A 27,661-nucleotide genomic window follows, 5' to 3' on the forward strand; every position below is an offset into this window, starting at 1 on the left:
AACTGTTTTGATGAATAACATAACTTCAACCGATCATGTACTAACATACCAAAATCAATGTCTTCATGTATTATTTCCCTTATTTTGATGGACGTGGAATAGTCCCAAAGTGCAAAACCCATCACTCTGGCAAGATCAAGCAAACGCTCAAAGTATTTGAACGATTTCAAATCTGGATGGCAGATCTGGATGGCATATCTGGATGGCAGATCTAGAAGGCACCAGGGCAATTGGTGTCATTTTAACATGTTGAGTGAACTCAACGTGGGGCGGCAGGTAGCCTAGTGGTTAGAGCGTTGGACTAGTAACCGAAAGGTTGCAAGATCGAATTCCTGAGCTGACAAGGTAAATATCTGCCCTCCTGCCCCTGACCTGAACAAGGCAGTTAACCCACTGTTCCTAGGCCGTAATTGAAAATAAGAACTTGTTCTTAAAACTTCTCTAGGGTAGGGGGCAACATTCGAAATTTTGGATGAAAAGCATGACCAAATTAAACTGCCTGTTTCTCGGGCCCAGAAGATATGATATGCATATAACTGGTAGATTTGGAAAACACTGTTAAAATAGTGTCTGTGAGTATAACAGAACTGATTTGGCAGGCGAAAACCTGAGAAAAATCCATTCGGGAAGTTGTTTTTGGATTTGTAGTTTTCTATTCAATGCCATTACAGTATCCATTGACTTAGGACTCAAATTGCAGTTCCTATGCCTTCCACTAGATGTCAACAGTCTTTAGAAATTGTTTCAGGCTTGTATTCTGAAAAAATGAGGAAGTAAGAGCAGTCTGAATGAGTGGACCCTAAAGTGTCAGAGCTTTTTCATGCGCGCCACTGAGAGAGTGCCTTTCTTGTTTACCTTTTATATTGACAACGTTATTGTCCGGTTGAAATATATTATCGATTTTTTTTTTTAGGCCAAAAACAAACTGAGGATTGAATATTAACATCGTTTGACATGTTTCTATGAACTTTACGGATACAATTTGGATTTTTTGACTGCGTTTGAGCCTGTGGATTACTGAAGAAAACGCGCAAACAAAACTGAGGTTTTTGGATATAAAGAGACTTTATCGAACAAAAGGAACGTTTATTGAGTAAATTAATGTCTGCTGAGTACAACCATATGAAGATCATCAAAGGTAAGGGATTAATTTTATCTCTATTTCTGACTTGTGTAACTCTTCTACTTGGCTGGTTACTGTTTGTAATGATTTGTCTGCTGGGCTATGTTCTCAAATAATCGTAAGGTATGCTTTCGCCGTAAAGCATTTTTTAAATCTGACACCGTGGTTGGATTCACAAGATGTTAATCTTTAAACCTATGTAAAATATGTTTTGTTTTCTGAATTTTTATAATAAGTATTTCTGTATTTGAATTTGGCGCCCAGCAGTTTCACTGGCTGTTGAAGAGGTGGGACGCTAACGTCTCACGTACCCAAGAGAGGTTAACTGACTTGCCTAGTTAAATAAAGGAAAAATAAAAACTAGCCTGAAACCTGAAGACTTGCATTAGCTCCACAAGCTCCCACCTTGGCTTCAGCTCAACAGAGGCTATCAAAGTCTTGTGCTGCGCAGAACTAAACCAGTCAGTAACACCAGCAACCATCAAGCTCAATTTAACCAGGTATTTCTAATATAAAATAACTTATAATACTGTAATGAAAACAGGACTTTTGTTTTGAAAATTACATATAATTGACGTTTAATGTGTTATGAAAGTTAGGGTGAATGATACTGCAACATTCATGAAGGGGTTATGAATGATTTCATAAAGATTTTATCAATGCATATGTATACCCCTTTGGTGTACTGGTATATATCTGCACGTACATACCATTACAAACACATGCACAGACACTCACAGGAACAAAATAACACACACACATTCAGGAAACATTTTATCTAAAAATAAAAGTCTATTGTATAATGGAAACATGTATTTTAGTTGTTACCGTACCCACCAAAGACAGAACAGGGTCAGCCTTTACCTTGTAGCAGGGGACAAAGTGCCTTACACATGCCACCAAGGCAGTAGGGGATAGCACCTGAAATGTGACGTAGGTGTAATTAAACTTGTCTGAGACCTAAATATTTGTGTAAGTTCCCTGCTCTAATGCCTACGTTTAAACTTAGCAGGGTAAAAGTATTGTGGCCTGCAGGAGACCTAGGTAAGACACCAGTCTGTCCCATTGGTGCTGTGACCTGAATAGGTACACTACCGGTCAAAAGTTTTAGGACACCTATTCATTCAAGGGTTCTTGTTTTTTTTAAACTATTTTCTACGTTGTAGAATAATACTGAAGACATCAAAACTATGAAATAACAATTATGGAATCATGAGGTAGCCAAAAAAGTGTTAAACAAATCAAAATATATTTTATATTTGAGATTCTTAGTAGCCACCCTTTGCCTTGATGACATCTTTGCACACTCTTGGCATTCTCCCAACCAGCTTCACCTGGAATGCTTTTCCAACTGTCTTGAAGGAGTTCCCACATATGCTGAGCACTTGTTGGCTGCTTTTCCTTCATTCTGCAGTCCGACTCATCCCAAACCATCTCAATTTGGTTGATGTTGGGGGATTGTGGAGGCCAGGTCATCTGATGCGGCACTCCATCACTCTCCTTCTTGGTAAAATAGCCCTTACACAGCCTGGAGGTGTGTTGGGTCATTGTCCTGGGTCATTGTACTGTTGAAAAACAAATTATAGTCCCATTAAGCACAAACCAGATGGGATGGCTTATCGCTGCAGAATGCTGTGATAGCCATGCTGGTTGAGCGTGCCTTGAATTCGAAATAAACCACAGACAGTGTCACCAGCAAAGCACCATCACACCTCCTCCTCCATGCTTCACTGTTGGAAATACACATGCGGAGATCATCGTTTCACCCGTTCACCCACACTACTCACAAAGACACGGCGGTTGGAACCAAAAATCTCCAATTTGGACTCCAGACTAAAGGACAAATTTCCACCGGTCTAATGTCCATTGCGCGTGTTTCTTGGCCCAAGCAAGTCTCTTCTTATTATTGGTGTCCTGTAGGAGTGGTTTATTTGCAGCAATTCTACCATAAAGACCTGATTCACACAGTCACAGTTGATGTGTCTGTTACTTGAAGTCTGTGAAGCATTTATTTGGGCTGCAATTTCTGAGGCTGGTAACTATAATGAACTTATCCTCTGCAGCAGAGGTAACTCTGGGTCTTCCTTTCCTATGGCGATCCTCATGAGAGCCATGGAGTGTCTCTTTGCTTATTTGAGCTGTTCTTGCCATAATATGGACTTGGTCTTTTACCAAATAGGGCTATCTTCTGTATACCACCCCTACCTTGTCACAACACAACTGATTGGCTGAAACGCATTAACAAATTCACTTTTAACAAGGCACACCTGTTAATTGAAATGCATTCCAGGTGACCACCTCATGAACCTTTGTCCCCAGGGATGTTTTTAGGACACTCTTGGGACGTTGTGTCATGATCCCCTGGGGGTTTTGTCTAGTTCCTAGTTGGTCCCGGGACCTCACTGAGGACATTTTCAGGACGTTCTTGCGACATTGTGTCATGGTTCCCTGAAGTTCCCCAGGATGTTCTTGACGGGCTTGGCAACAGTAACAAGGGGCGAGGTGTAATGAAACTAGGGTCTGTGTGCCCTAAGTACAATACTTTTTTCTGAGGGGGGGTGACATCCCCAACCAACCGGGAACTAGACAAAACCTCCAGGGGAACATGACACAATGTGGGGAGTCCTCATTATTGTTTGCAGGGGGCTATTGGAGATTACGTGTGTGCGTGCGTGCGTGTGTGTGTGTGTGTGTGTGTGTGTTTACATTTTGTGGGCTTGTAGAGTCTCTATGTATGAGTATTCCTGTATGATGTGCATGAGTTTGTTTGTGTTGTAATTGGCAGTGGGTGGTGGTATGTGCATCAAAAAAATTGACTGAAGTACTACATTTTATTTTGGTATGTTATTACATGATTGATTGACGTTATTATATATGAAAAGATGTTACTCACCAGTTAATGTAATAACCACCGATTTAATGTAATAACTTATTACATTTACCAGGAAAAAGTTTACCTTTCAGTATTTTATTACGTTTAGGTTGCTGATAAACATTATGATTTGTTTCATCCTTCCAACTACAAGTCCCAGTACGACATATCACTTTACATTTCTATTTCTATTCTATCCAAATTTGACCGAAGTCATGCTGGAAAAGCGTTGGGAAAAGTGACGTAAAGAGGAGCACTACAGAGCAGGAGTGAAGCCACTGTCCACATAAGACCCACATCATATACCTAGTCCTCCTATTGTTTTTGGCACTCGGAAGCCAACCTAAATCGAGGTATAATGGCAAACACAAACATTAGCAACCATGATATCCTGCAAGTTATATCGGCCAATAAAGATCAGGCAGTTCAGCAAAAATAAAGACATACCTTGAAATAAACAATGACATGAATCAGTATTTGACCATTAATTTCTGCAAAGCGTGCAGTATTCTGTTGATGGAGTTGTTGTAGTTTACTTGCTAGCTAGCTAGATTATTCCATCCCCAAACACCATGCTAGATATGTGTGGTGCAAGTGGGCCAGTTCGTTTTGTATAGCCCGGTACACTTATATAGCTGACTATCTTTTGTTTTTTACCATCTACTAGCAATATAACATGACAAAACTCTTTGGGCACTTTAGTACCAATTTACCCAATTCAACTCCATCACCAAATCCACCCACTGACGGACTGTAACATTGGTGGTCAGTGCACAGAACCTGTTTTTAGCCTCAGATTCATGGTGACTCCACTGTTGGTAGTCATCGTAATCATTTGGTACAAAGTAGGACCCGCATATGACTGAAGCGCTTGGTGATTTCCTGACCCAGTCTGCCCGAATCGGTCCGACATTCTACCCATCTTCTTGCATTTCGATCAAACAGTTAGCAGTGCACTGCAGCCACCACCAGGCTGTTAATTTCTTGATGACAAAGCCACAATTTATTGTTGGTAAATTCATTTTGATAAATGTAATTTAAATTGTGAAAATAGAAGTGTAAAATGTGTTTATTTTATAAACTTTTGCATAAAGACCGTTTCAATGAATATCATCAATCTACGTTGTTAGATTTGTGGAAATATATCGTGCAACCTGCCCTTTAAGGCAAACTGCTGCTTTTCCATTTACGGATATTTCCCAAGAATGTCCTCAATCAGTCAAATTTTCTTTACCCTTCCCAGTATGTAATTCCCATTATTCTCTTCATGGGTGAAGAGTCAGACAGACTATTCCTCAGGGGGTGTTAATAAAATGACATCTCATCTAGAGGTCGACCGATTAATCGGAATGGCCGATTTTAATTAGAGCCGATTTCGAGTTTTCATAACAATCAGTAATCGGTATTTTTGGAAACCGATTTGACGATATTTCATTTTTTTACACCTTTATTTAACTAGGCAAGTCAGTTAAGAACACATTCTTATTTTCAATGACGGCCTAGGAACGGTGGGTTAACTGCCTTGTTCAGGGGCAGAACGACAGATTTTTACCTTGTCAGCTCGGGGATTCATTTTTGCAACCTTCCGGTTACTAGTCCAACGCTCTAACCACCTGCCTTACATTGCACTCCACGAGGAGCCTGCGTGGCAGGCTGACTACCTGTTACGTGAGGGCAGCAAGAAGTCAAGGTAAGTTGCTAGCTAGCATTAAACTTATCTTGTAAAAAAACAATCAATCTTAACATAATCACTAGTTAACTACACATGGTTGATGGTATTACTAGTTTATCTAGCGTGTCCTGCGTTACATATAATCGATGCGGTGCCAGTTAATTTCTCATTAAATCACAGCCTACTTCGACAAACGGGTGATGATTTAACAAGCGAATTTGCAAAAAAAGCACTGTCGTTGCACCAATGTACCTAACCATAAACATCAATGCCTTTCTTTAAAATCAATACACAAGTATATATTTTTAAACCTGCATATTTAGTTAATATATGCTAACATATATTTCTTCTAACTAGGGAAATTGTCACTTCTCTTCATTGAAGGTTGTACAATGTAATAGCAATATTTAGACTTAGGGATGCCATCCGTTAGATAAAATACGGAACGGTTCCGTATTTCACTGAAAGAATAAACGTTTTGTTTTTGAAATGATAGTTTACGGATTCGACCATTTTAATGACCAAATACTTGTATTTCTGTGTTATTATGTTATAATTAAGTCTATGATTTGATATTTGATAGAGCAGTCTGACTGAGCGATGGTAGGCACCAGCAGGCTCGTAAGCATTCATTCAAACAGCACTTTCGTGCATCTGCCAGCAGCTCTTCGCAATGCTTCAAGCATTGCGCTGTTTATGACTTCAAGCCTATCAACTCCCGAAATTAAGCTGGTGTAACCGATGTGAAATGGCTAGCTAGTTAGTGGGGTGCGCGCTAATAGCATTTCAAACGTCACTCGCTCTGAGACTTGGAGTAGTTGTTCCCCTTGCTCTGCATGGGTAACGCTGCTTCGAGGGTGGCTGTTGTCGATGTGTTCCTGGTTCGAGCCCAGGTAGGAGCGAGGAGAGGGACGGAAGCTATACTGTTACACTGGCAATACTAAAGTGCCTATAAGAACATCCAATAGTCAAAGGTATATGAAATACAAATCGTATAGAGAGAAATAGTCCTATGATTCCTATAATAACTACAACCTAAAACTTATTACCTGGAAATATTGAAGACTCATGTTAAAAGGAACCACCAGCTTACATATGTTATCATGTTCTGAGCAAGGAACTTAAACGTTAGCTTTCTTACATGGCACATATTGCAATTTTACTTTCTTCTCCAACACTTTTTTTTTGCATTATTTAAACCAAATTGAACATTTCAACGTTTCATTATTTATTTGAGGCTAAATTGATTTTATTGATGTATTATATTAAGTTAAAATAAGTGTTAATTCAGTGTTGTTGTAATTGTCATTATTACAATATAAATAGAAAAACTTTTTTTTTTTTTTTTTTGTGCTCCAATCGGTATCGGCGTTGAAAAATCATAATCGGTCGACCTCTAATCTCATCATATACAGAAAGGTTGCTGCTCAATGCCAGCAAATGCATTATATAGTCTCATAACAACATTTCTTTTTAGAAATCCAGACGGATTTAAACATCCTTTTTTATGGTTTTCCGCTTTATCCCAGACCCACATCACACACGTGGTAATGAGAAAGGTATATGGTCAGCTCAAATTACTCTACTCTAGCCATTTTCTTTAGTTTATGTGTGTGACTGTGTGTGTGTTTGGGCCTTAGTCTTGTGGGACTGTGGTTCCCTCAGATCAGTGTTTTCACAGCTGGCTCTGGTGGAAGTGAAAAGGCAGACTCAAATGCTTCAAACCATGAGAGATGGAGCTCTGTTCTACACCCTCTGACAACACTAATACACACCCATTTTAGGGCCTTTGTTTCCTTTTCATGTTTCCCAGAAAGAGACATCAAACTATTTATGTATTTTCTTCCACCCACACCATACTGTTTGAAGGGAAAGATCCAATAGCATAACCTCTGGCTATCCATGTTCCAAGAGTTAACAAACCTGCCAGGGCCTTCTTCACCTAGCTGTCTCTTCAGTTCATGTTCACAGGTCCTACATGGTTTTCTCTGCTCAGAAAGAACCAGTGTTGTGTCCTTAAAGCTGCTTTCCTCTGCTAATGAGACTAAACTGTTTTTTTAGAGGCTTTTTTCAGAAGGATGGTATTGCCAAACTAAGTGTGTGGACTTGCCACTATTGAGCCCCAAACACTGTCAGGCTGTCTCACTAAAGTTTGTCATTTTGGCTTTTGCAGTTGTTTCAGGCAACAGGTCTTTCTTACTACATTAATGTCATCACACATAACAGATAGATAGATATATGATGTAAATACAACAACAAAGAGTGTAAATAGTAAAAAGAAACCACTCCTCACCACCTTTATCTATCACAATTCTGCAACACATTGAAGGAAATTCATACATGTTTGTACAAAACCATAAAGCCAAGCCTCATGCACACCAGCATTATTCATAGTTTCCATCCAAGCAATACATTGACTCTATGGCTCTGGGTTGCGTTAAAGTGTTGATGATAATTCCATTCACCAGACCAGATTCCACCTGAGAGTCGTATTGTTAGGCCTACTCTCATCTATAGTGACAGCAGAATGTGCCCACTTGTGTTCACAAGGTGTGGCACCTCATCGCCATGAATCCAAGCCTCTAAATCCTGGTATGACTGTACTAGTTTGGCCTGTGGCTACAGATAATATCACACATCTCACATAGAGATATCACACTCTCAAATCTCTTGAGCCGATCTATAAGAACTGCTGGTGCTATGCCATGTGAGGGCAGGATATTTACATTATCAAAGTGATATTTGATTTGCACAATCAAAGTGTAGGCTAATGCAAATAGTCTGGCTAGCCATTTGACTAGATGTTCAGGAGTCTTATGGCTTGGGGGAAGAATCATGAGGTTGCCACTGGGTCAAAGAGAAACACCTGTTCCCCTTGAGGCTATACTGTGGACATCTCTGTTGGAGACTACTGTGGACATCTGTTTGAGACTACTGTGGACATCTCTGTTTGAGACTACTGTGGACATCTTTGTTTGAGGCTATACTGTGGACATCTCTGTTTGAGACTATACTGTGGACATCTCTGTTTGAGACTACTGTGGACATCTCTGTTTGAGACTATACTGTGGACATCTCTGTTTGAGACTATACTGTGGACATCTCTGTTTGAGACTATACTGTGGACATCTTTGTTTGAGACTATACTGTGGACATCTCTGTCATGTTTAAGCGGATGTGCTTTGTGATTATTGACTCTGTGTACTAGCCTGGCAGAGGTTTGTGGACTGCAATGTGCACCAGGCGGAAGCCCAGGAACCATGGGGTTATAAAAGGGATGTGTGGAGAGAGAGGGACAGAAAAAAGGGAGAGAGAGTGAGAGAGATGCCACCGTGCTGTCGTCATGCCAGAGCTAATCTGCTCAGCAGCTCATTTACTGGCCCTCACAGTGAGGAATGTCACCAGGCAATCAGAGAGAGCGAGACAGAGATAGGGAGATAATATATAGAGAGAGGGCCCGAGGGAAAGTGAGATAGAAATAGAGGGCGTGTGAGGGGAAGAGAAAGAGGGAGCATGTGAGGGAGACAGAGAGTGAGAGAGACAGTGAGAGAGCTGTCCACCCCCAGATATTAGTCACTGTCTGGAACACAAACCTTTCTGGGCTTGACTTACAGGTTAGAGGACTAAGACGAGAGAGAGAGAGACTGAGAAATGTATGGATGATGAGAGAAGAAGAGAGAGGAAGGAGTGATGTGTGTGTCCACCCTATAGCCTTAGGGCCCATCACTTCAGGTCCCTAAACATGGTCATGGCTGTCTGTGGATTATTGATGGCACTGGGGGCACAGCCACAGCATCCTTCACTGAGGGAGAGAGTGATGGGGAAATGGAGAAATAGGGAGAGAGGTAGAATAATTTACTGCTGCATTATTAAAGTCCCAGTCGTCTGTTTTGAGGCCTTGGCGTCTGAGGGGCTACAGTACTAATACTGTAGCTAATGATTGAAAGCCACGGTTATCTTGTCAAATGAGCTACTGCTGCCTGTGAAACTTAATTTGTATGACATTTTACTGGCAAATTGCAGCTGTTTCATGAGGAGGGAAGGAAAAAGATTTGCAGCAGAGAACGACCACTTCATCTTTTTGAATAAAACCAAAAAGTAATTTTTTCCATTGCACTTAACTATTAGTCTGTATAGAAATATGCCTTACCAGAGTGTATGTAGATTACTCTAATAGTCGTTGATATTTGTCTTCCTAGAGGAAATATCATGCGGAAATATCGTTTACATGATTATCGTGGCTAGTGACTCAACTATAATGGCATTACATGCTATAATCAGAGCAAAGTGAAGTCACATGAGCACTGACAACAAATGTTCATGCTTAAACTGTGTACATGACCAATAAACTTTGATTTGATTATCCTATATCTACTGTATATTTGCTATATGGTTTCATGGTTTGACTTGAGAACTCAGTGTTGGGGCTCTGTTCAATCTGTATCGCTGAAGCGTTACACATTGCGTAATAGAAAATGAAAATTGCAATTATGCAACCAAATTCACCTTGAAATGTGAGTTTTAGCAACCACGAAATGGCAGAGCGATTTCAGTATAGTGCACCTTTTAAAGGTCATTTTTGATGAAGCCGATATATGCAGTGTTTTTGGCAGTGTAGAACCAGAGAAGGCCTAAGGATTTATTTTTAAAATTATACTTAACAAAAATATAAATGCAACATGCAACAATTACAGTTCATATGAGGAAATCAGTCAATTTAAATGAATTAATTGGGCCCTAATCTATGGATTTCACATGACTGGGCAGGGGCGCAGCCATGGGTGGGCCTGGGAAGGCATAGACCCACCCATTTGAGAGTCAGGCCCACTCACTTGGGAGCTAGGCTCAGCCAATCAGAATGAGTTGTTTGCCACAAAAGTTTTTTTTGCAGACAGAAATACTTCTCAGTTTGGTCAGCTGTCCGGGTGGCTGGTCTCAGACGATCCCACAGGTGAAGAAGCTGGCGTGGTTACACGTGTGTGGTTGTGCGACCGGTTGGACGTACTGCCAAAATGACGTTGTAGGCAGCTTATGGTTGAGAAATTAACATTCAATTCTCTGGCAACAGCTCTTGTGGATATTCCTGCAGTCAGCATGCCATTTGCACGCTCCCTCAAAACTTGAGACATCTGTGGCATTGTGTTGTGTGACAAAAATGCCCATTTTAGAGTGGCCTTTTATTGGTGCACCTGTAAATGATCATGCTGTTTAATCAGCTTTTTGAAATGCCACACCTGCCAGGTGGATAGATTATCTTGGCAAAGGAGAAATTACATTTTGACTTGCAATGGGTGGGACAGTTTTAAAAAAGTGACGGGCCGAGACATTTCACTAGTGAGGGCAAAGGGAAACAATCATTGGGTCAAGCAGTAGTTTTCCCACGCTTGGCTCTGCATGGTCAATCTGAAGTCTGCAGTGGCCCGTACAGTATTTACTGCGACGCAGGCCTCTGCAGAAGTCAGAGCAATCATACTTCTAGCGCATCGGGAAGCTCTCATACGCATCCAATAAATTGGTCTGCACCACGTCACTCATAGTGATTCAAGGCTAATCTCTGTAGCCTTCCAGGTAATTACAAGCAACTGACTAAACGAAAAGACCTCACCTCTTCTGAGATGTTGGAATCTGTTTCCCAGTGCTTGACAATAGAAGCTCAGCCAAGATAGCATGAAGTTAAAAGATTGCACCATTTTCACACCTGCATCTCCACCCCGAATCTCCCCCAAACAAAATTACCCTACATTTAGGCTATTATTTATATGTGTATTTCACACTATTTTGAGGTAAAAACCAGAGTATAATGTTTATATGGATGTCAATCCCAACACATGTTCATGTCATCGTTACCAATCAACTGCATTACAGTTCATAACTGATTTCTGTGTGCTAGCTATTCTTAAAGCTTATACGAATGGCAGTTAGCATTTAGCAGTCACTTTTTCTAAACTGGAAAAAGAACAACTTCTACATGTTATGCAGCAATAACCACATTGTGGGCCTGTTGCAACACATAAATCATGACGGACTTGACAAATATCTGCTTTGTTAGATCAGATTTGTTGAATGTGCGCCAATACAGCATCCTTCTATTCCCCCACTGTATGAATTCCATTGACCTCTTTACCACATCTATCCCAATTACCTCCCTGATATCTTTCCATTGACCTCTTTACCACATCTATCCCAATTACCTCCCTGATATCTTTCCATTGACCTCTTTACCACATCTATCCCAATTACCTCCCTGATATCTTTCCATTGACCTCTTTACCACATCTATCCCAATTACCTCCCTGATATCTTTCCATTGACCTCTTTACCACATCTATCCCAATTACCTCCCTGATATCTTTCCATTGACCTCTTTACCACATCTATCCCAATTACCTCCCTGATATCTTTCCATTGACCTCTTTACCACATCTATCCCAATTACCTCCCTGATATCTTTCCATTGACCTCTTTACCACATCTATCCCAATTACCTCCCTGATATCTTTCCACGAGTTCAAACTCATTTCCGTTTCTTTAAAATCCCTACATGAGGTATAAATATGTTTTTTATTTGTGAACTTGTTCTGACAGATTTCCTCAATTCTTGTTTGTTGTCAAGGAAGTGAGTTTGTGTTTTATACAGGATGATCAAGATTAACTTCTTTCAAACTTCTTTTCCAAATGATCATCATCTGGTGAGTGGTACTGTTTTGTTGCAGCTTGCTTGCTGTTAGACATCTCTTTGAAAATAATGACTATGAATCATTGTTGCATTTAAACCTCAGATCACCGGTTAGTGTGATGAACGTGATAAAATATATTTGCAAAGGGAAGTAATAGCTGGTTTGTTAATTTCATTTTGGAAATGAAATGGTTGTGCTTTTGTATTGTTCTGATTTCAAGGGGCCTACTGGAGTGAATGGGATGCTTAATATTTAACCTTATTTGATGCTGTGTGTGACTGCTGTTGCCTGTCTTATCAGCCTTGTCTATGTGTTTGACCAAACCTGTCTCTCCTTCAGCTCCATGGAGTGCACAGGTATTAGCCTACGGTCGCTGTCCATTCAGCACCTTGAGCCTGTCACTGTTGATGTGACACTGTTGTTATTGCTATGGGTGCTATGGGTGTGATAGTGGTGTTAGGCTACCATAGGTTATGTAAACTGTGTGTTTTTGTTTTGCTGGTTGCATTATTTTATGCTGTGTGTCATGTTGTGTCCATGCTGAACTGTCACTGTGTGTGCGGCAGCCTGAAGCACGGACAGGCCTGTTTGATTCATTCATAATGTCACCAAAAAGCATTGCTCCTCCTTCACTACAACTAGAATGGTCTGACTACAAAATATACAATGTCGGGTTCATTACGTGATGCAATGTTTTCAGTCATTTTTTTGATTTCTGAGTTTGATACAACGTAATGGAAGATTTTTGGTTCCTCTGAAGGCCTAGGTCCTATAGTCATGGTTTGCCACTGGTTTACGGTGAATGCATTCTCCACTAACGCAGGAACATTGTTTTTACATTTAAATCCTGCTGTAACGCTGAACTTCCGCCGTTAGGAAATCTCTGAATCAGAGAGGTGCGGGGGGCTGCCAAATATCCACATCTTCGGCACCCGGGAAACCCGGAATAGGCTTTGTCGTGCCCTCTTCAAGACTGTCTTGGTGTGTTTAAAACTATGATAGTTTGTTGGTGTTGTTGACACCAAGGAACTTGAAGCTCTCAACCTGCTCCACTACAGCCCCGTCGATGAGAATGGGGGCGTGCTCTGTCCACTTGTTCCTGTAATCCACAATCATCTCCTTTGTCTTGATAATGTTGAGGGAAAGGTTGTTATCCTGGCACCACATGGCCAGGTCTCTGACCTCCTCCCAATAGGCTGTCTCATCGTTGTCTGTGATCAGGCCTACCACTGTTGTGTCGTCAGCAAACTTAATGATGATGTTGGAGTCGTGCCTGGCCATGTAGTCATGAGTGAACAGGGAGTACAGGAGGGGACTGAACACACACCCCTGAGGGGCCCCTGTGTTGAGGATCAGCGTGGCAGATGTGTTGTTACCTAACCTTACCTCCTGGGGGTGGCCCGTTAGGAAGTCCAGGATCCAGTTGCAGAGGGAGGTGTTTAGTCCCAGGGTCCTTAGCTTAATGATGAGCTTTGAGGGCACTGTGGTGTTGAACGCTGAGCTGTAGTCAATGAATAGCATTCTCGCATAGGTGTTCCTTTTGTCCAGATGGGAAAGGACAGTGTGGAGTGCAATAGAGGTTGCATCATCAGTGGATCTGTTGGGGTGGTATGCAAATTGGAGTGGGTCTAGGGTTTCTGGGATAATGGTGTTGATGTGAGCCATGACCAGCCTTTGTTGTGTTGTGGGTCTGAATACTTCCCGAAGGCACTGTATAACTTCTGTGTGTTCAACACTGAATAGATAGACTGTTGTTCTTAGAGAGGTGATGAGTTGTACTCTGACGGGTTTTCCTTTCACATGCCTGTCTCTGAGTCAATGTGCTCAGTGAAATGTGGTGTAACAGTTAGCCAACATATAAGTCAATTCTTAACTTCTTACTTGCTCAACACATCACAAATTGCCAAATTCTCATTCTTTGTGCAATACTCCTGTTCGGTGCAGCAGATTCAGCTTTTTTGCTCTTAGGCAAATTCTTACATTGATTGGATCATAGATTACGTAATGTTCAGATATTAATACTAACATGCCACTTAGAATGCATTCCCTTTACAACACATTCCTTAATAAGTGGTAGCCTATGCTATGGATATTGGAACAGAGCATATGGAGCCCAATGGCATTCATACCCAGACCTCGATCGATAGAAGGGTCGTTCCACAAAATGAGTGTCTTAAATTTTAAGTAAACACGTGCTTCTCCACCTGCATTGCTTGCTGTTTGGGGTTTTAGGCTGGGTTTCTGTACAGCACTTTGAGATATCAGCTGATGTACGAAGGGCTATAGAAATACATTTGATTTGAAGTAGAAATTGTGCACAAATATGTAATTTTAAAGGCCTGTTATTTTAAATGTAGTGCCCTTTAGTGTCGACCACATGGAAAGTTCAATAAATCAGATTTTTTAATATGAATAAGACTTGCTGAAGAGCAAACATTCTGCATTTTGACATGTTCCTCTGTGTACCCACTGTGATTTTAACCCACTTAACACCAACATTTCTCAAAGTTTTCACCATCATTATAAAGCCCTAGATATTTTGTGGTTTGACAAAGTCATTTCTGAAGATTATTATTTATTTCATATGATTTAGTGATTCATAAAAACTGTCCCTTGTTTTAAGATCAACTCTGTTACGTGAACTGAACTTTCGTTTTAATATGGTGAAACTATGCTTTTAAAAAATGATTATTCAAAGGAAACATTGAACATCTAATAGTCAAATCCTAGTGTTGAAGCAGGTGAGCTGGTTCTGGCCCTTTTCTTTTTGGGTCGAGCATAACACGCCAATGTTACCCACAGATAGACGGGCTAGAAACGTTTTCACAATTTCAATTGTTTTGTGAAGCTTGTATTCCCCTATTCCCCCTGTCACAATGGGATTTATAACTGAATTACGATGAAATCGTTAACCCTTTTTGGTATTTAACGTCTTGAGATGGGAAAACATTATTATAATTTTTTTGACCAAGTTACGCTACTCAAAAGGCACCTAATTGGTGGAACCACCCAGAAGTCTGTTGGAATGATGTCTCGTTATGTTTTTGGTACCTTGCTTTAGACAGTAAGATGGAAATGATATATTACTCCTATCACATGCCCTAATTTAATGTTCCGTTGGAAGAACTTTAAGGACAGCATATTTGCTTCTCTATTGCCCTATTGTCTTTCTGTAATAACTCATTATTACGATATGTTAATCATGAATAGATGTGCAGTATAAGCACCATAATGCTTGATATGGGTCACTGTGGCCGTTAAGGGCACTCAGTCACAACTTTTAGGGAAAAGAAAATAAGACCCATTTATAACCCCCATGGATATTAACCAGCGTATTTTTGGTCTTCCCTCATCCTCTTATCCAGGTACAAGGAGCTGGTGACGGGTACGAGGGCCAGACGAATCATCGCCATCTTATGGATTCTGTCTTTCGTCATCGGCCTCATCCCATTCCTGGGTTGGAACCTGAAGGTGACTTCCTGCCGTCAGAATGTCTCCAGCAGCCTGACGAATGGCAAGTCTTTGGGGGACAATGCCAGTACCACCATCCCCCCCCTGGTGGACGATCTGGGCAGTGCAGGGGACTTCCTGGGCAGCTGCAAGCTTACCTGCCTGTTTGAGAGTGTGGTGGACATGCACTACATGGTCTACTTCAACTTCTTCGGCTGCGTCCTGCCTCCTCTGTTTATCATGCTAGGCATCTATGTGAAGATCTTCACCGTGGCCCGCAAGCAGATGCACCAGATTGAACTCAAGTGCTCAGTGAGCAGCAATGGGGACAGCCACCATCACGGGCTCCTGCAACGCGAGATCCGTGCCGCCAAGTCTCTGTCCATCATTGTGGGGCTGTTTGCCCTATGCTGGCTGCCCGTGCACATCCTCAACTGCCTGACCCTGTTCTACAAGGACCTGTGCAAGCCGGCCCCCGTCATGTACATAGCCATCATGCTGTCACATGCCAACTCAGCCGTCAACCCCGTTATCTATGCCTACCGCATCCAGGACTTCAGGAACACCTTCCGAAAGATCCTGACGCGTCACGTCCTATGTCAGAAGGAGGAGCCTTACCTCCACTCCTCCAATGGGAGCAGGCGGAACAGAGACCAGATCCACATGACCATTGACCCTTTACTCTGAGGGGTGGGGCTACAGGGGGCATGACCCTTTACTGTAAGAGCAGACACCAGTGTTCGTGAGGCGACTAGCCCCGCCTACATAACTTTACTTCAAGGGTGGGGCCACAGGCCGGGGGTATGACTCATGGAGAGCCCCAACCCCCCCATGTTATTGTTGTATTGTATTCTTCAATGACATTTTAAGTGAGATTATAAATGTTTACAGAACAAAGAGAGTGGGTATGATGAAATGTGAAACTGAATAGATTATCTGCCTTGAATGGCGAGCATTGCTTATGAGTTAAGATGAGTATCATGGGCCAGGTTATGGAAAGGTAGCCTGGTCCCAGATCTGTTTGTGCTGTCTTGCCCACTCCTATGGTCATTGTCATGGCCATAGGAGTTGGCAAGACACCGCAAACACATCTGGGACCAGGCTAGTGAAAAGCAGGCAAGAGTCTTATTTACTTTAAAGCTGGAATCCGTATTAGGTGAAACTGCCACGTCCTTTTGCAATTTACAACAAACAACGAACAGAGTTTTTTCCCCTCTGATATAATTTCACATGCATTAGAACAGCCACTCTGCTGGATGCTTCTCTCCTCTGTTTCATCAATTTAACAAAAACAATAACAAATCCACTGGGGTGAACAATGGCACAGTTCACCTTATGATTTCAACGGTTAAGGATTTTATTTTTATTTTGTCAAAGCTAACTGGATTTGCAGGACTGTGAAATGAATCCATTACTACAAGATAACACATCATTTACCATTCCTACACATTAACCATAACTCAAAACATTGCTTTTTCTATGCCTTAACTTTTCAAAATAATATACATCAATTGTTCAACTTTTTTTACACATTTTTGGTATTTTATTTATTGTCATGTAGCAAATTTATTTTTACCTGGCTGAGGTGTGTACTGTGTTGTTCATCATGGGCTACATCGCACTTGCTCAGTACAGGTCTTGTGTAAAAAAACAGACATAGGAAAGTCTGCCCAGTGGAACAATTTACGACTGCAACAACACCAAAATCTCCAGTGAGAGGGCATAACACACACAGCTCGGAGTGGAAAAGTATTTTTACACATAATATAAACTTGTGGGGTGTTATTGTGCTCTGCTTGAATTTAGCAAATGTCATGGCTTCTTTAGTGTCATGGAGAAAGCTCAGGAATATACAGAATGTGGTGAGGAAGACTGACTGAGTTGTGAAAAGATACATCTGAAATTCACAGACACAGAGGATATTTAGTTGAGACCTCTGGCAAAAGAAGTATATATAAATCATCACTCACAAATACAGTTAAAGTCATAAGTTTACATACACTTAGGTTGGAGTCATTATATCTCGTTTTTCAACCACTCCACAAATGTCTTGATAACAAACTATAGTTTTGACAAGTCAGTTAGGACATCTACTTTGTGCATGACACAAGCAATTTTTCCAACAATTGTTTACAGACAGATTATTTCACTTATAATTCACTGTATCACAATTCCAGTATGTCAGAAGTTTACATACACTAAGTTGACTGTGCCTTTAAACAGCTTGGGAAATTCCAGAAAATGATGTCATGGTTTTAGAAGCGTCTGACAGACTAATTTGACATCATTTGAGTCAACTGGAGGTGTACCTGTGGATGTATTTCAAGGCCTACCTTCAAACTCAGTGGCTCTTTGATTGACATCATGCGAAAATCAAAAGAAATCCGCCAAGACCTAAGAAAAAGAATTGTGGACCTCCACAAGTCTGGTTCATCCTTGGTAGCAATTTCCAAACGCCTGAAGGTACCATGTTCATCTGTACAAACAATAGTACGCAAGTATAAACACCATGGGACCACACAGCCGTCATACCGCTCAGGAAGGAGACGCGTTCTGTCTCCTAGAGATGAACGTACTTTGGTGCGAAAAGTGCAAATCAATTCCAGAACAACAGCAAAGGACCTTGTGAAGATGCTGTAGGAAACAGGTACAAAAGTATCTATATCCACAGTAAAATGAGTCCTATATCGACATAACCTGAAAGGCCGCTCAGCAAGGAAGAAGTCACTGCTCCAAAACCGCCATAAAAAAGCCAGACTACGGTTTGCAACTGCACATGGGAACAAAGATGGTACTTTTTGGAGAAATGTCCTCTGGTCTGATGAAACATAAATAGAACTGTTAGGCCATAATTGTAACAGTCCTGACCTATTTATGTTAGTTTTTATGTGTTTATGGTCAGGGCATGTGTTTTGGGTGGGCAGTCTATGTTATCTGTTTCTATGTTGGTTTCGGTTTGCCTGGTATGGCTCTTGATTAGAGGCAGGTGTTTTGCATTTTCCTCTAATCAAGAGTCATATTTAGGTAGGGCATTCTCACTGTTTGTTGGTGGGTGATTGTCTCCTGTGATGTCTTCGTTATGTTAGATGTATTCACTTTTGGAGCTGTTTGGCTGTTCGTATGTTTCGATGTCCGTTCCTGTTCGTGAGTTTACGTTTGTCCATGTAAGTTTATGTTCAGGTTGCGTGTACGTCGTTTTCTTATTTTGTAGTTTGTTAAAGTGTTTTGTTTCGTGTCATCAGTTTTCGTTATAAATAAAGATGGCATATTTCCCTGACTCCGCATATTGGTCTGAAGATCCTTCTCTCCTCACCTCATCTGAGGATGAGGAAAGCGACAGGTCTTACAGAATCACCCACCAAAATACAGAGACCAAGCGGTATGGGAATGCTCGACGGAGCAACAAGGACTTTTGGACTTGGGAGGAGATCCTGTCTGGTAGAGGACCCTGGGCGCAAACTGGAGAACATCGCTGCTCTCGTGAGAAGAATGAGGCAGCCACAGCCCAAGAGCGGTGGTTTAAGGAGGCAGCTAGGAGACGTGGATGGAAGCCGGAGAATCAAGCTCGAAACCGGAATTATGAGGGGACACGTTTTGCACGGAAGCCCGAAAAGCCCGTGAGTAACTCCCAAAAATTTCTTGGGGGGGGGCTAAAGGGTAGTGGGCCAAGGGCAGGTAGGAGACCTGCGCCCACTTCCCAGGCTAACCGTGGAGAGCGGGAGTACGGGCAGACACCGTGTTACGCAGTAGAGCGCACGGTGTCTCCTGTACGTGTGCATAGCCCGGTGCGGGTTATTCCACCTCCCCGCACTGGTAGGGCTAGATTGGGCATTGAGCCAGGTGTCATGAGGCCGGCTCAACGCGTCTGGTCTCCAGTGCGTCTCCTCGGGCCGGCATACATGGCACCTGCCTTACGCATGGTTTCCCCGGTTCGCCTGCATAGCCCAGTGCGGGCTATTCCACCTCGCCGCACTGGCAGGGCGACCGGGAGCATTCAACCAGGTAAGGTTGGGCAGGCTCAATGCTCAAGAGAGCCAGTACGCCTGCACGGTCCGGTATTTCCGGCGCCACCTCCCCGCCCCAGCCTAGTACCTACAGTGCCTACACTACGCACTAGGCTACCAGTGCATTTCCAGAGCCCTGTTCCTCCTCCACGCACTCTCCCTATAGTGCGTGTATCCAGTTCAGTGCCTCCAGTTCCGGCCCCACGCACTAAGCCACCTGTGCGTCTCCTAAGTCCTGTACACACTGTCACTTCTCCCCGTACTAGTCCTGAGGTGCGTGCCCTCAGCCAGGTGCCACCGGTGCCGGTACCACGCACCAGGTATAGAGTACGCTTTGAGAGTTCAGTGTGCCCTGTCCCTGCTCCACGCACTAGTAGGAAGGTGCTTATCATTAGCCCGGTGCCTCCAGTTCCGGCACCACGCACCAGGTCTACAGTGCGCCGTATACGGCCAGAGCCATCCGTCTCCCCAGCGCCATCTGAGCCATCCGTCTCCCCAGCGCCATCTGAGCCATCCGTCTCCCCAGCGCCATCTGAGCCATCCGTCTCCCCAGCGCCATCTGAGCCATCCGTCTCCCCAGCGCCATCTGAGCCATCCGTCTCCCCAGCGCCATCTGAGCCATCCGTCTGCCAGGAGCCTGCAAAGCCGCCCGTCTGCCATGAGCCTGCAAAGCCGCCCGTCTGCCATGAGCCTACAGAGCCATCCGCCAGACAGGAGCCGCTAGAGCCGTCAGCCAGACAGGAGCCGCTAGAGCCGCCCGCCAGACAGGATCTGCCAGAGCCGCCAACCAGACAGGATCTGCCAGAGCCGCCAACCAGACAGGATCTGCCAGAGCCGCCAACCAGACAGGATCTGCCAGAGCCGCCAGCGAGCCATGATCTGCCAGAGCCGCCAGAGAGCCATGAGCAGCCAGAGCCGTCAGAGAGCCATGAGCAGCCAGAGCCGTCAGAGAGCTATGAGCAGCCAGAGCCGTCAGAGAGCCATGAGCAGCCAGAGCCGTCAGAGAGCCATGAGCAGCCAGAGCCGTCAGAGAGCCATGAGCAGCCAGAGCCGTCAGAGAGCCATGAGCAGCCAGAGCCGTCAGAGAGCCATGAGCGTCGAGAGCCGTCAGCCTGCCATGAGCGTCGAGAGCCGTCAGCCTGCCATGAGCGTCGAGAGCCGTCAGCCTGCCATGAGCGTCGAGAGCCGTCAGCCTGCCATGAGCGTCGAGAGCCGTCAGCCTGCCATGAGCGTAGAGAGCCGTCAGCCTGCCATGAGCGTCGAGAGCCGTCAGCCTGCCATGAGCGTCGAGAGCCGTCAGCCTGCCATGAGCGTAGAGAGCCGTCAGCCTGCCATGAGCGTCGAGAGCCGTCAGCCTGCCATGAGCGTCGAGAGCCGTCAGCCTGCCATGAGCGTCGAGAGCCGTCAGCCTGCCATGAGCGTCGAGAGCCGTCAGCCTGCCATGAGCGTCGAGAGCCGTCAGCCTGCATGGACCTGCCAGAGCCGTCCAAACAGGACCTGCCAGAGTCCTTCAGCCGGGATCTGCCCCTTGTCCCGGTGTTGCCCCTTGTCCCGGTGTTGCCCCTTGTCCCGGTGCTGCCCCTTGTCCCGGTGCTGCCCCTTGTCCCGGTGCTGCCCCTTGTCCCGGTGCTGCCCCTTGTCCCGGTGCTGCCCCTTATTCCAGTGATGGTCCTTATCCTGGTGCTGCCCCTTGTTCTGGTGCTGCCCCTTGTCCCGGTGCTGCCCCTTGTCCCGGTGCTACCCCTTGTCCCGGTGCTGCCCCTTGTCCTGGTGCTAGCTGTTTATTTAGGGGAAGGTAGTGTTAGGGTGGGCATTAGAAGGGGTAGAAAGAAGAGGGGAGTGACTATGGTGGTATGGGGACAGCGTCCTGAACCGGAACCACCACCGTGGTCAACTGCCCACCCGGACCCTCCCCTGGACTTTGTGCTGGTGCGCCCGGCGTTCGCACCTTGGGGGGGGGGGGTACTGTAACAGTCCTGACCTATTTATGTTAGTTTTTATGTGTTTATGGTCAGGGCATGTGTTTTGGGTGGGCAGTCTATGTTATCTGTTTCTATGTTGGTTTCGGTTTGCCTGGTATGGCTCTTGATTAGAGGCAGGTGTTTTGCATTTTCCTCTAATCAAGAGTCATATTTAGGTAGGGCATTCTCACTGTTTGTTGGTGGGTGATTGTCTCCTGTGATGTCTTCGTTATGTTAGATGTATTCACTTTTGGAGCTGTTTGGCTGTTCGTATGTTTCGATGTCCGTTCCTGTTCGTGAGTTTACGTTTGTCCATGTAAGTTTATGTTCAGGTTGCGTGTACGTCGTTTTCTTATTTTGTAGTTTGTTAAAGTGATTTGTTTCGTGTCATCAGTTTTCGTTATAAATAAAGATGGCATATTTCCCTGACTCCGCATATTGGTCTGAAGATCCTTCTCTCCTCACCTCATCTGAGGATGAGGAAAGCGACAGGTCTTACAATAATGACCATCATTATTTTTGGAGGAAAAAGGGGGAGGCTTGCAAGTCAAAGAACACCATCCCAACCGTGAAGCACGGGGGTGGCAGCATCATGTTGTGGGGGTGCTTTGCTGCAGGAGGGACTGGTGCACTTCACAAAATAGATGGCATCATGAGGAAATAAAAATGTGGATATATTGAAGCAACATCTCAAGACATCAGTCAGGAAATTAAAGCTTGGTCGCAAATAGGTCTTCCAAATGGACAATGACCCCAAGCATACTTCCAATGTTGTGGCAAAATGGCATAAGGACAACAGAGTCAAGGTATTGGAGTGGCCATCACAAAGCCCTGACCTCAAGCCTACAGAAAGTTTGTTGGCAGAACTGAAAAAGCGTGTGCGAGCAAGGAGACCTACAAACCTGACTGTTACACCAGCTCTGTCAGGAGGAATGGGCCAAAATTCACCCAAACTATTGTGGGAAGCTTGTGGAAGGCTACCTGAAACATTTGACCCAAGTTAAACAATTTAAAGGCAGTGCTACCAAATACTAATTGAGCGTATGTAAACTTCTGACCCACTGGAAATGTGATGAAATAAATAAAAGCTGAAATCAATCATTCTCTCTACTATTATTCTGACATTTCACATTCTTAAAATAAAGTGGTGATCCTAACTGACCTAAGACAGGGAATTTTTACAAGGATTAAATGTCAGGAATTGTCAAACTGAGTTTAAATGTATTTGGCTAAGGTGTATGTAAACTTCTGACTTCAACTGTATATGCCTCATTATTTTAAAGGTTGATTATTACTTACTCATGACATCCCTTTTTAAAATTAAAGATTTACATTATTAGTTCTGACAAAATTACTTATTTTAGGGTCTTACTGTAGCCTAAATCATATGGGGAAACAAATCTAGGATATCCTCTTCCCTTGGCATCCCTAGAAGGGCCATTATACAACCCTAACATGGACACAGCTCTGATCATTTGCCTAAATGTCTCTCTGTAACAAAAGGAGAAGAGAGAGAGGCTGGCGTCTCCACATGGACACTGGGATTTAAGTGTCACTTCCTGAAACAAACCAGGTGGCTTCTAATACTCAATACTGTCAGACTGTAACGACTTCCACTGCATACTGTCTGTCCTTGTCCTCAGCATGGCAGTTAAGAGCCATGTGTTTCCACCCCCCTCACTCAGTCAGAACTCCTAAATTCACCACTTCACTACACCAAGCCAAGTCAGTCTACACAATGCTGAGGAGGTCCCTCTTTTTTTTGAACGAATCAAGGATCCAGGGTTCGGGTCTATTCTGAATTGAGTTGCGGAAATAGAAAGTAGGATTAAATTAAATTCAAATGGGTTATTTATTCTGAATTGCTTTGAATTATATTCTACTTCCTTCAATTCAAAGCCAATTCAAATTCATGGTTTGAATTGAAAAAAATTCAAAAAATCCAAATTGACCCCAACCCTGCTAGGAACACTTAAGCCTAACTAAATTGTAGGGGGCTGACAAGTTCTTGTTCTGTGAAAGACAAAAACATGCTTCGTCAGTGTAAGAGTGTCATTGTGGTATTGTATCTGTGAGTCTGAGACAGATCTGTTAAATAGATGGTGCATCGCTCTTGGTTTGAATTCCAAGATGTCTCTCTCTACTTGACCACCCGTATGGTCTTGCACATGTTTCCTGTGTGGAGATAGAAAATCAAACCTCAAAATAATTCCAGTTTAACGAGACTCAGTTTGGACATAATGGCACAATTGGTGCCAAAACGAAGGTGGTTTTCCCCTCTGCTATGAGAAAAGCCATCCTTGGTTTGGTCAGATGAGGATTTAAATGCACTGACATTTTAGATAAGGCTATTACATTTTTATGCTTTAAGATTAAAATGTGTTGTGTAGTGTTTTTCGAGTGTTCACAAGGTTAAAGAGATTGAACGGGATCTTAAGCACTTACAAATTCGTAATATATTGTACAAATTGGAGGACATTGTTCACAATTGTGCACAATGTTCGGGGACCCGTTTTGGCTCATGAGTGATACTTATACAAAACCTCTGTAGCATTACTAACTTTTATAAGGAATTTAAGACAAGCATTGTCTTATCACTTATCACGGTCCAACAAATACAGTATTTCCATTTCCTTGTTTTTTAAAACATTTCTTCACCATACTCATCAACCTTGACCTCTACAACTTCAAGGGCTAAACTATAGGAGTGTGCAGAACCTCAAGTACATTCCATTTGAGACTGCACTGTACTAGTATTACTATCATTTGTTTACTCAAATGTGACCTTAGCACCAGGGCTGGGGTCAATTCCATTCCACTTCAGTCAATAAACTGAAATTCCAATTTCCCTAAGTGCTTCTCAATGAGAAAAATGTGGAATTGGAATCTCAGTTAACTTCCAGAGTTGACTGAATTGAAATGGAATTGATCCCATCCCTGCTAGATACTGTGGGTTGTAAAGCCTTTAACAAGCATGACTTGTGAATGATGAATGAAGGAGAAAAACCATATAAAAACAAGCTTTTCATAGTGATCCTGCCTTCCATTCCAACCTGTGTGTTTGCAAATGTGTTATAGTATTGATGTCACTAATCAGTAGCCTAAACAGTCCACTGTGGTTCACGTCTATGATGTTCAATGTTTAAATAATTATTCTTTCACTCAACTGACTACAACTGTAAACCAATACTGTTATTTAACATGAGAATATCTGTATGTATGTATGGCAAATTATTTTGTTAATAAAAGCTATGCTTATATTGTTACAGGTCAGACTTTCATATTCTTACAGGAAGAGTTTACAAACCTACACAACAATTTTCATTGATTTTACTCACAATGTTTTAATTTCAGAACAAATAATAAATATACAAAGCCTTCTGAAAAACTGAAACATCTTTGTAGTCTCTGGTCACTGAACCACTGGACTGAGTAAAACGTATCTTACCTTTACACTTCCCTTTCAGCAGGCAGCACCATGGGGGGACTGACTTGTCTTCAAATAAAAGGAGAGTCTAAAACTAAAGTCAATGAACAGATGCACATTCTCTGGCAACATATTAAGAACACTTACACAGTCACAAACAAATGCAACATCTGTTGACAGATTTTCAGAAAGCAGAGAACCACACCAGAGGTCCAGAAGAACAGCACAATGACCTAAAAGCCATAAATATAATCTTTACACATGCAGATAGACTGGAGGAGACCATGCAGCAGCAGTAGGCTTTGGCTTTTAAACATCTTTCCCCAGGATGTGCTTTAGCAGCTTGGTCTTAGATGGTGCTGCAAGGGTTTGAGTCTGTTTCAGTGACCTGTTGGGCTGTGATCTACGTGTCTGTGCTTTGGGTCTGTCATAGCTGCAGTCTGGTGGTCTATGTATAGGTCTGGATGAGTGTCCAGGGGTCAGGTGGTCTACTTGTAAGTCTGGATAAGTGTCCTGGGGTTGGGGGGTCCACCTAAAGGTCTGGGTGAGTGTCTTGGGGTCAGGTGGTCTACCTGTTCCCATCAAATTGATCTGTTGCGGATAAAAGGCTGTGTCTGATGACGAGGTGCACATTAAAATAGCTTTTGCTGTTAAATTCACACATACCGAATAAAGAATACAAGTTAAATGGGTTTCCAAAACATTTTCAACTCTACTGATGGTTTTGTAAAAAAATAAACACTGCTCAAAAAAATAAAGGGAACACTAAAATAACACATCCTAGATCTGAATGAATGAAATATTCTTATTAAATACTTTTTTCTTTACATAGTTGAATGTGCTGACAACAAAATCACACAAAAATGATCAATGGAAATCAAATTTATCAACCCATGGAGGTCTGGATTTGGAGTCACACTCAAAATTAAAGTGGAAAACCACAGTACAGGCTGATCCAACTTTGATGTAATGTCCTTAAAACAAGTCAAAATGAGGCTCAGTAGTGTGTGTGGCCTCCACGTGCCTGTATGACCTCCCTACAACGCCTGGGCATGCTTCTGATGAGGTGGCGGATGGTCTCCTGAGGGATCTCCTCCCAGACCTGGACTAAAGCATCCGCCAACTCCTGGACAGTCTGTGGTGCAACGTGGCGTTGGTGGATGGAGCGAGACATGATGTCCCAGATGTGCTCAATTGGATTCAGGTCTGGGGAACGGGCGGGCCAGTCCATAGCATCAATGCCTTCCTCTTGCAGGAACTGCTGACACACTCCAGCCACATGAGGTCTAGCATTGTCTTGCATTAGGAGGAACCCAGGGCCAACCGCACCAGCATATGGTCTCACAAGGGGTCTGAGGATCTCATCTCGGTACCTAATGGCAGTCAGGCTACCTCTGGCGAGCACATGGAGGGCTGTGCGGCCCCCCAAAGAAATGCTACCCCACACCATGACTGACCCACCGCCAAACCGGTCATGCTGGAGGATGTTGCAGGCAGCAGAACGTTCTACACGGCGTCTCCAGACTCTGTCACGTCTGTCACATGTGCTCGGTGTGAACCTGCTTTCATCTGTGAAGAGCACAGGGCGCCAGTGGCGAATTTGCCAATCTTGGTGTTCTCTGGCAAATGCCAAACGTCCTGCACGGTGTTGGGCTGTAAGCACAACCCCCACCTGTGGACGTCGGGCCCTCATACCACCCTCATGGAGTCTGTTTCTGACCGTTTGAGCAGACACATGCACATTTGTGGCCTGCTGGAGGTCATTTTGCAGGGCTCTGGCAGTGCTCCTCCTTGCACAAAGGCGGAGGTAGCGGTCCTGCTGCTGGGTTGTTGCCCTCCTACGGCCTCCTTCACGTCTCCTGATGTACTGGCCTGTCTCCTGGTAGCGCCTCCATGCTCTGGCCACTACGCTGACAGACACAGCAAACCTTCTTGCCACAGCTCGCATTAATGTGCCATCCTGGATGAGCTGCACTACCTGAGCCACTTGTGTGGGTTGTAGACTCCGTCTCATGCTACCACTAGAGTGAAAGCACCGCCAGCAGTCAAAAGTGACCAAAACATCAGCCAGGAAGCATAGGAACTGAGAAGTGGTCTGAGGTCACCACCTGTAGAACCACTCCTTTATTGGGGGTGTCTTGCTAATTGCCTATAATTTCCACCTGTTGTCTATTCCATTTGCACAACAGCATGTGAAATTTATTGTCAATCAGTGTTGCTTCCTAAATGGACAGTTTGATTTCACAGAAGTGTGATTGACTTGGAGTTACATTGTGTTGTTTAAGTGTTCCCTTTATTTTTTTGAGCAGTGTATATATATTGCGATTGTGCGTTCCCACTCTGGTCGTGGCACGTGCTCTCTAGCCAACAGTTAGCAGATACAGTGCAGGTAGGATATCCTACATGATGAGATTATTATGGGAGAAAAAACAAGATTATTTGTCAAACTGCAGCCAAATATCGATCATATCTCCA

The 27,661-nt window shown here is 43.4% G+C and overlaps 1 protein-coding gene across 1 annotated transcript in view; it reads left to right on the forward strand.

Moving 5' to 3' along the window:
• adora2b (adenosine A2b receptor) overlaps positions 1 to 19,071 on the forward strand; it is a 30,707-nt gene extending 11,636 nt beyond the window's left edge. The window contains exon 3 of the mRNA XM_055942176.1: positions 15,710 to 19,071. Within this exon, the coding sequence (XP_055798151.1) occupies positions 15,710 to 16,481 (772 nt within the window). The 3' untranslated portion in view covers positions 16,482 to 19,071. The remainder of the gene's footprint in view (positions 1 to 15,709) is intronic.
• Positions 19,072 to 27,661: the final 8,590 nt, after the last annotated feature.

This window comes from Salvelinus fontinalis, chromosome 13 (assembly GCF_029448725.1).
Source record: "Salvelinus fontinalis isolate EN_2023a chromosome 13, ASM2944872v1, whole genome shotgun sequence".
NCBI classification, from domain to species: domain Eukaryota; kingdom Metazoa; phylum Chordata; class Actinopteri; order Salmoniformes; family Salmonidae; genus Salvelinus; species Salvelinus fontinalis.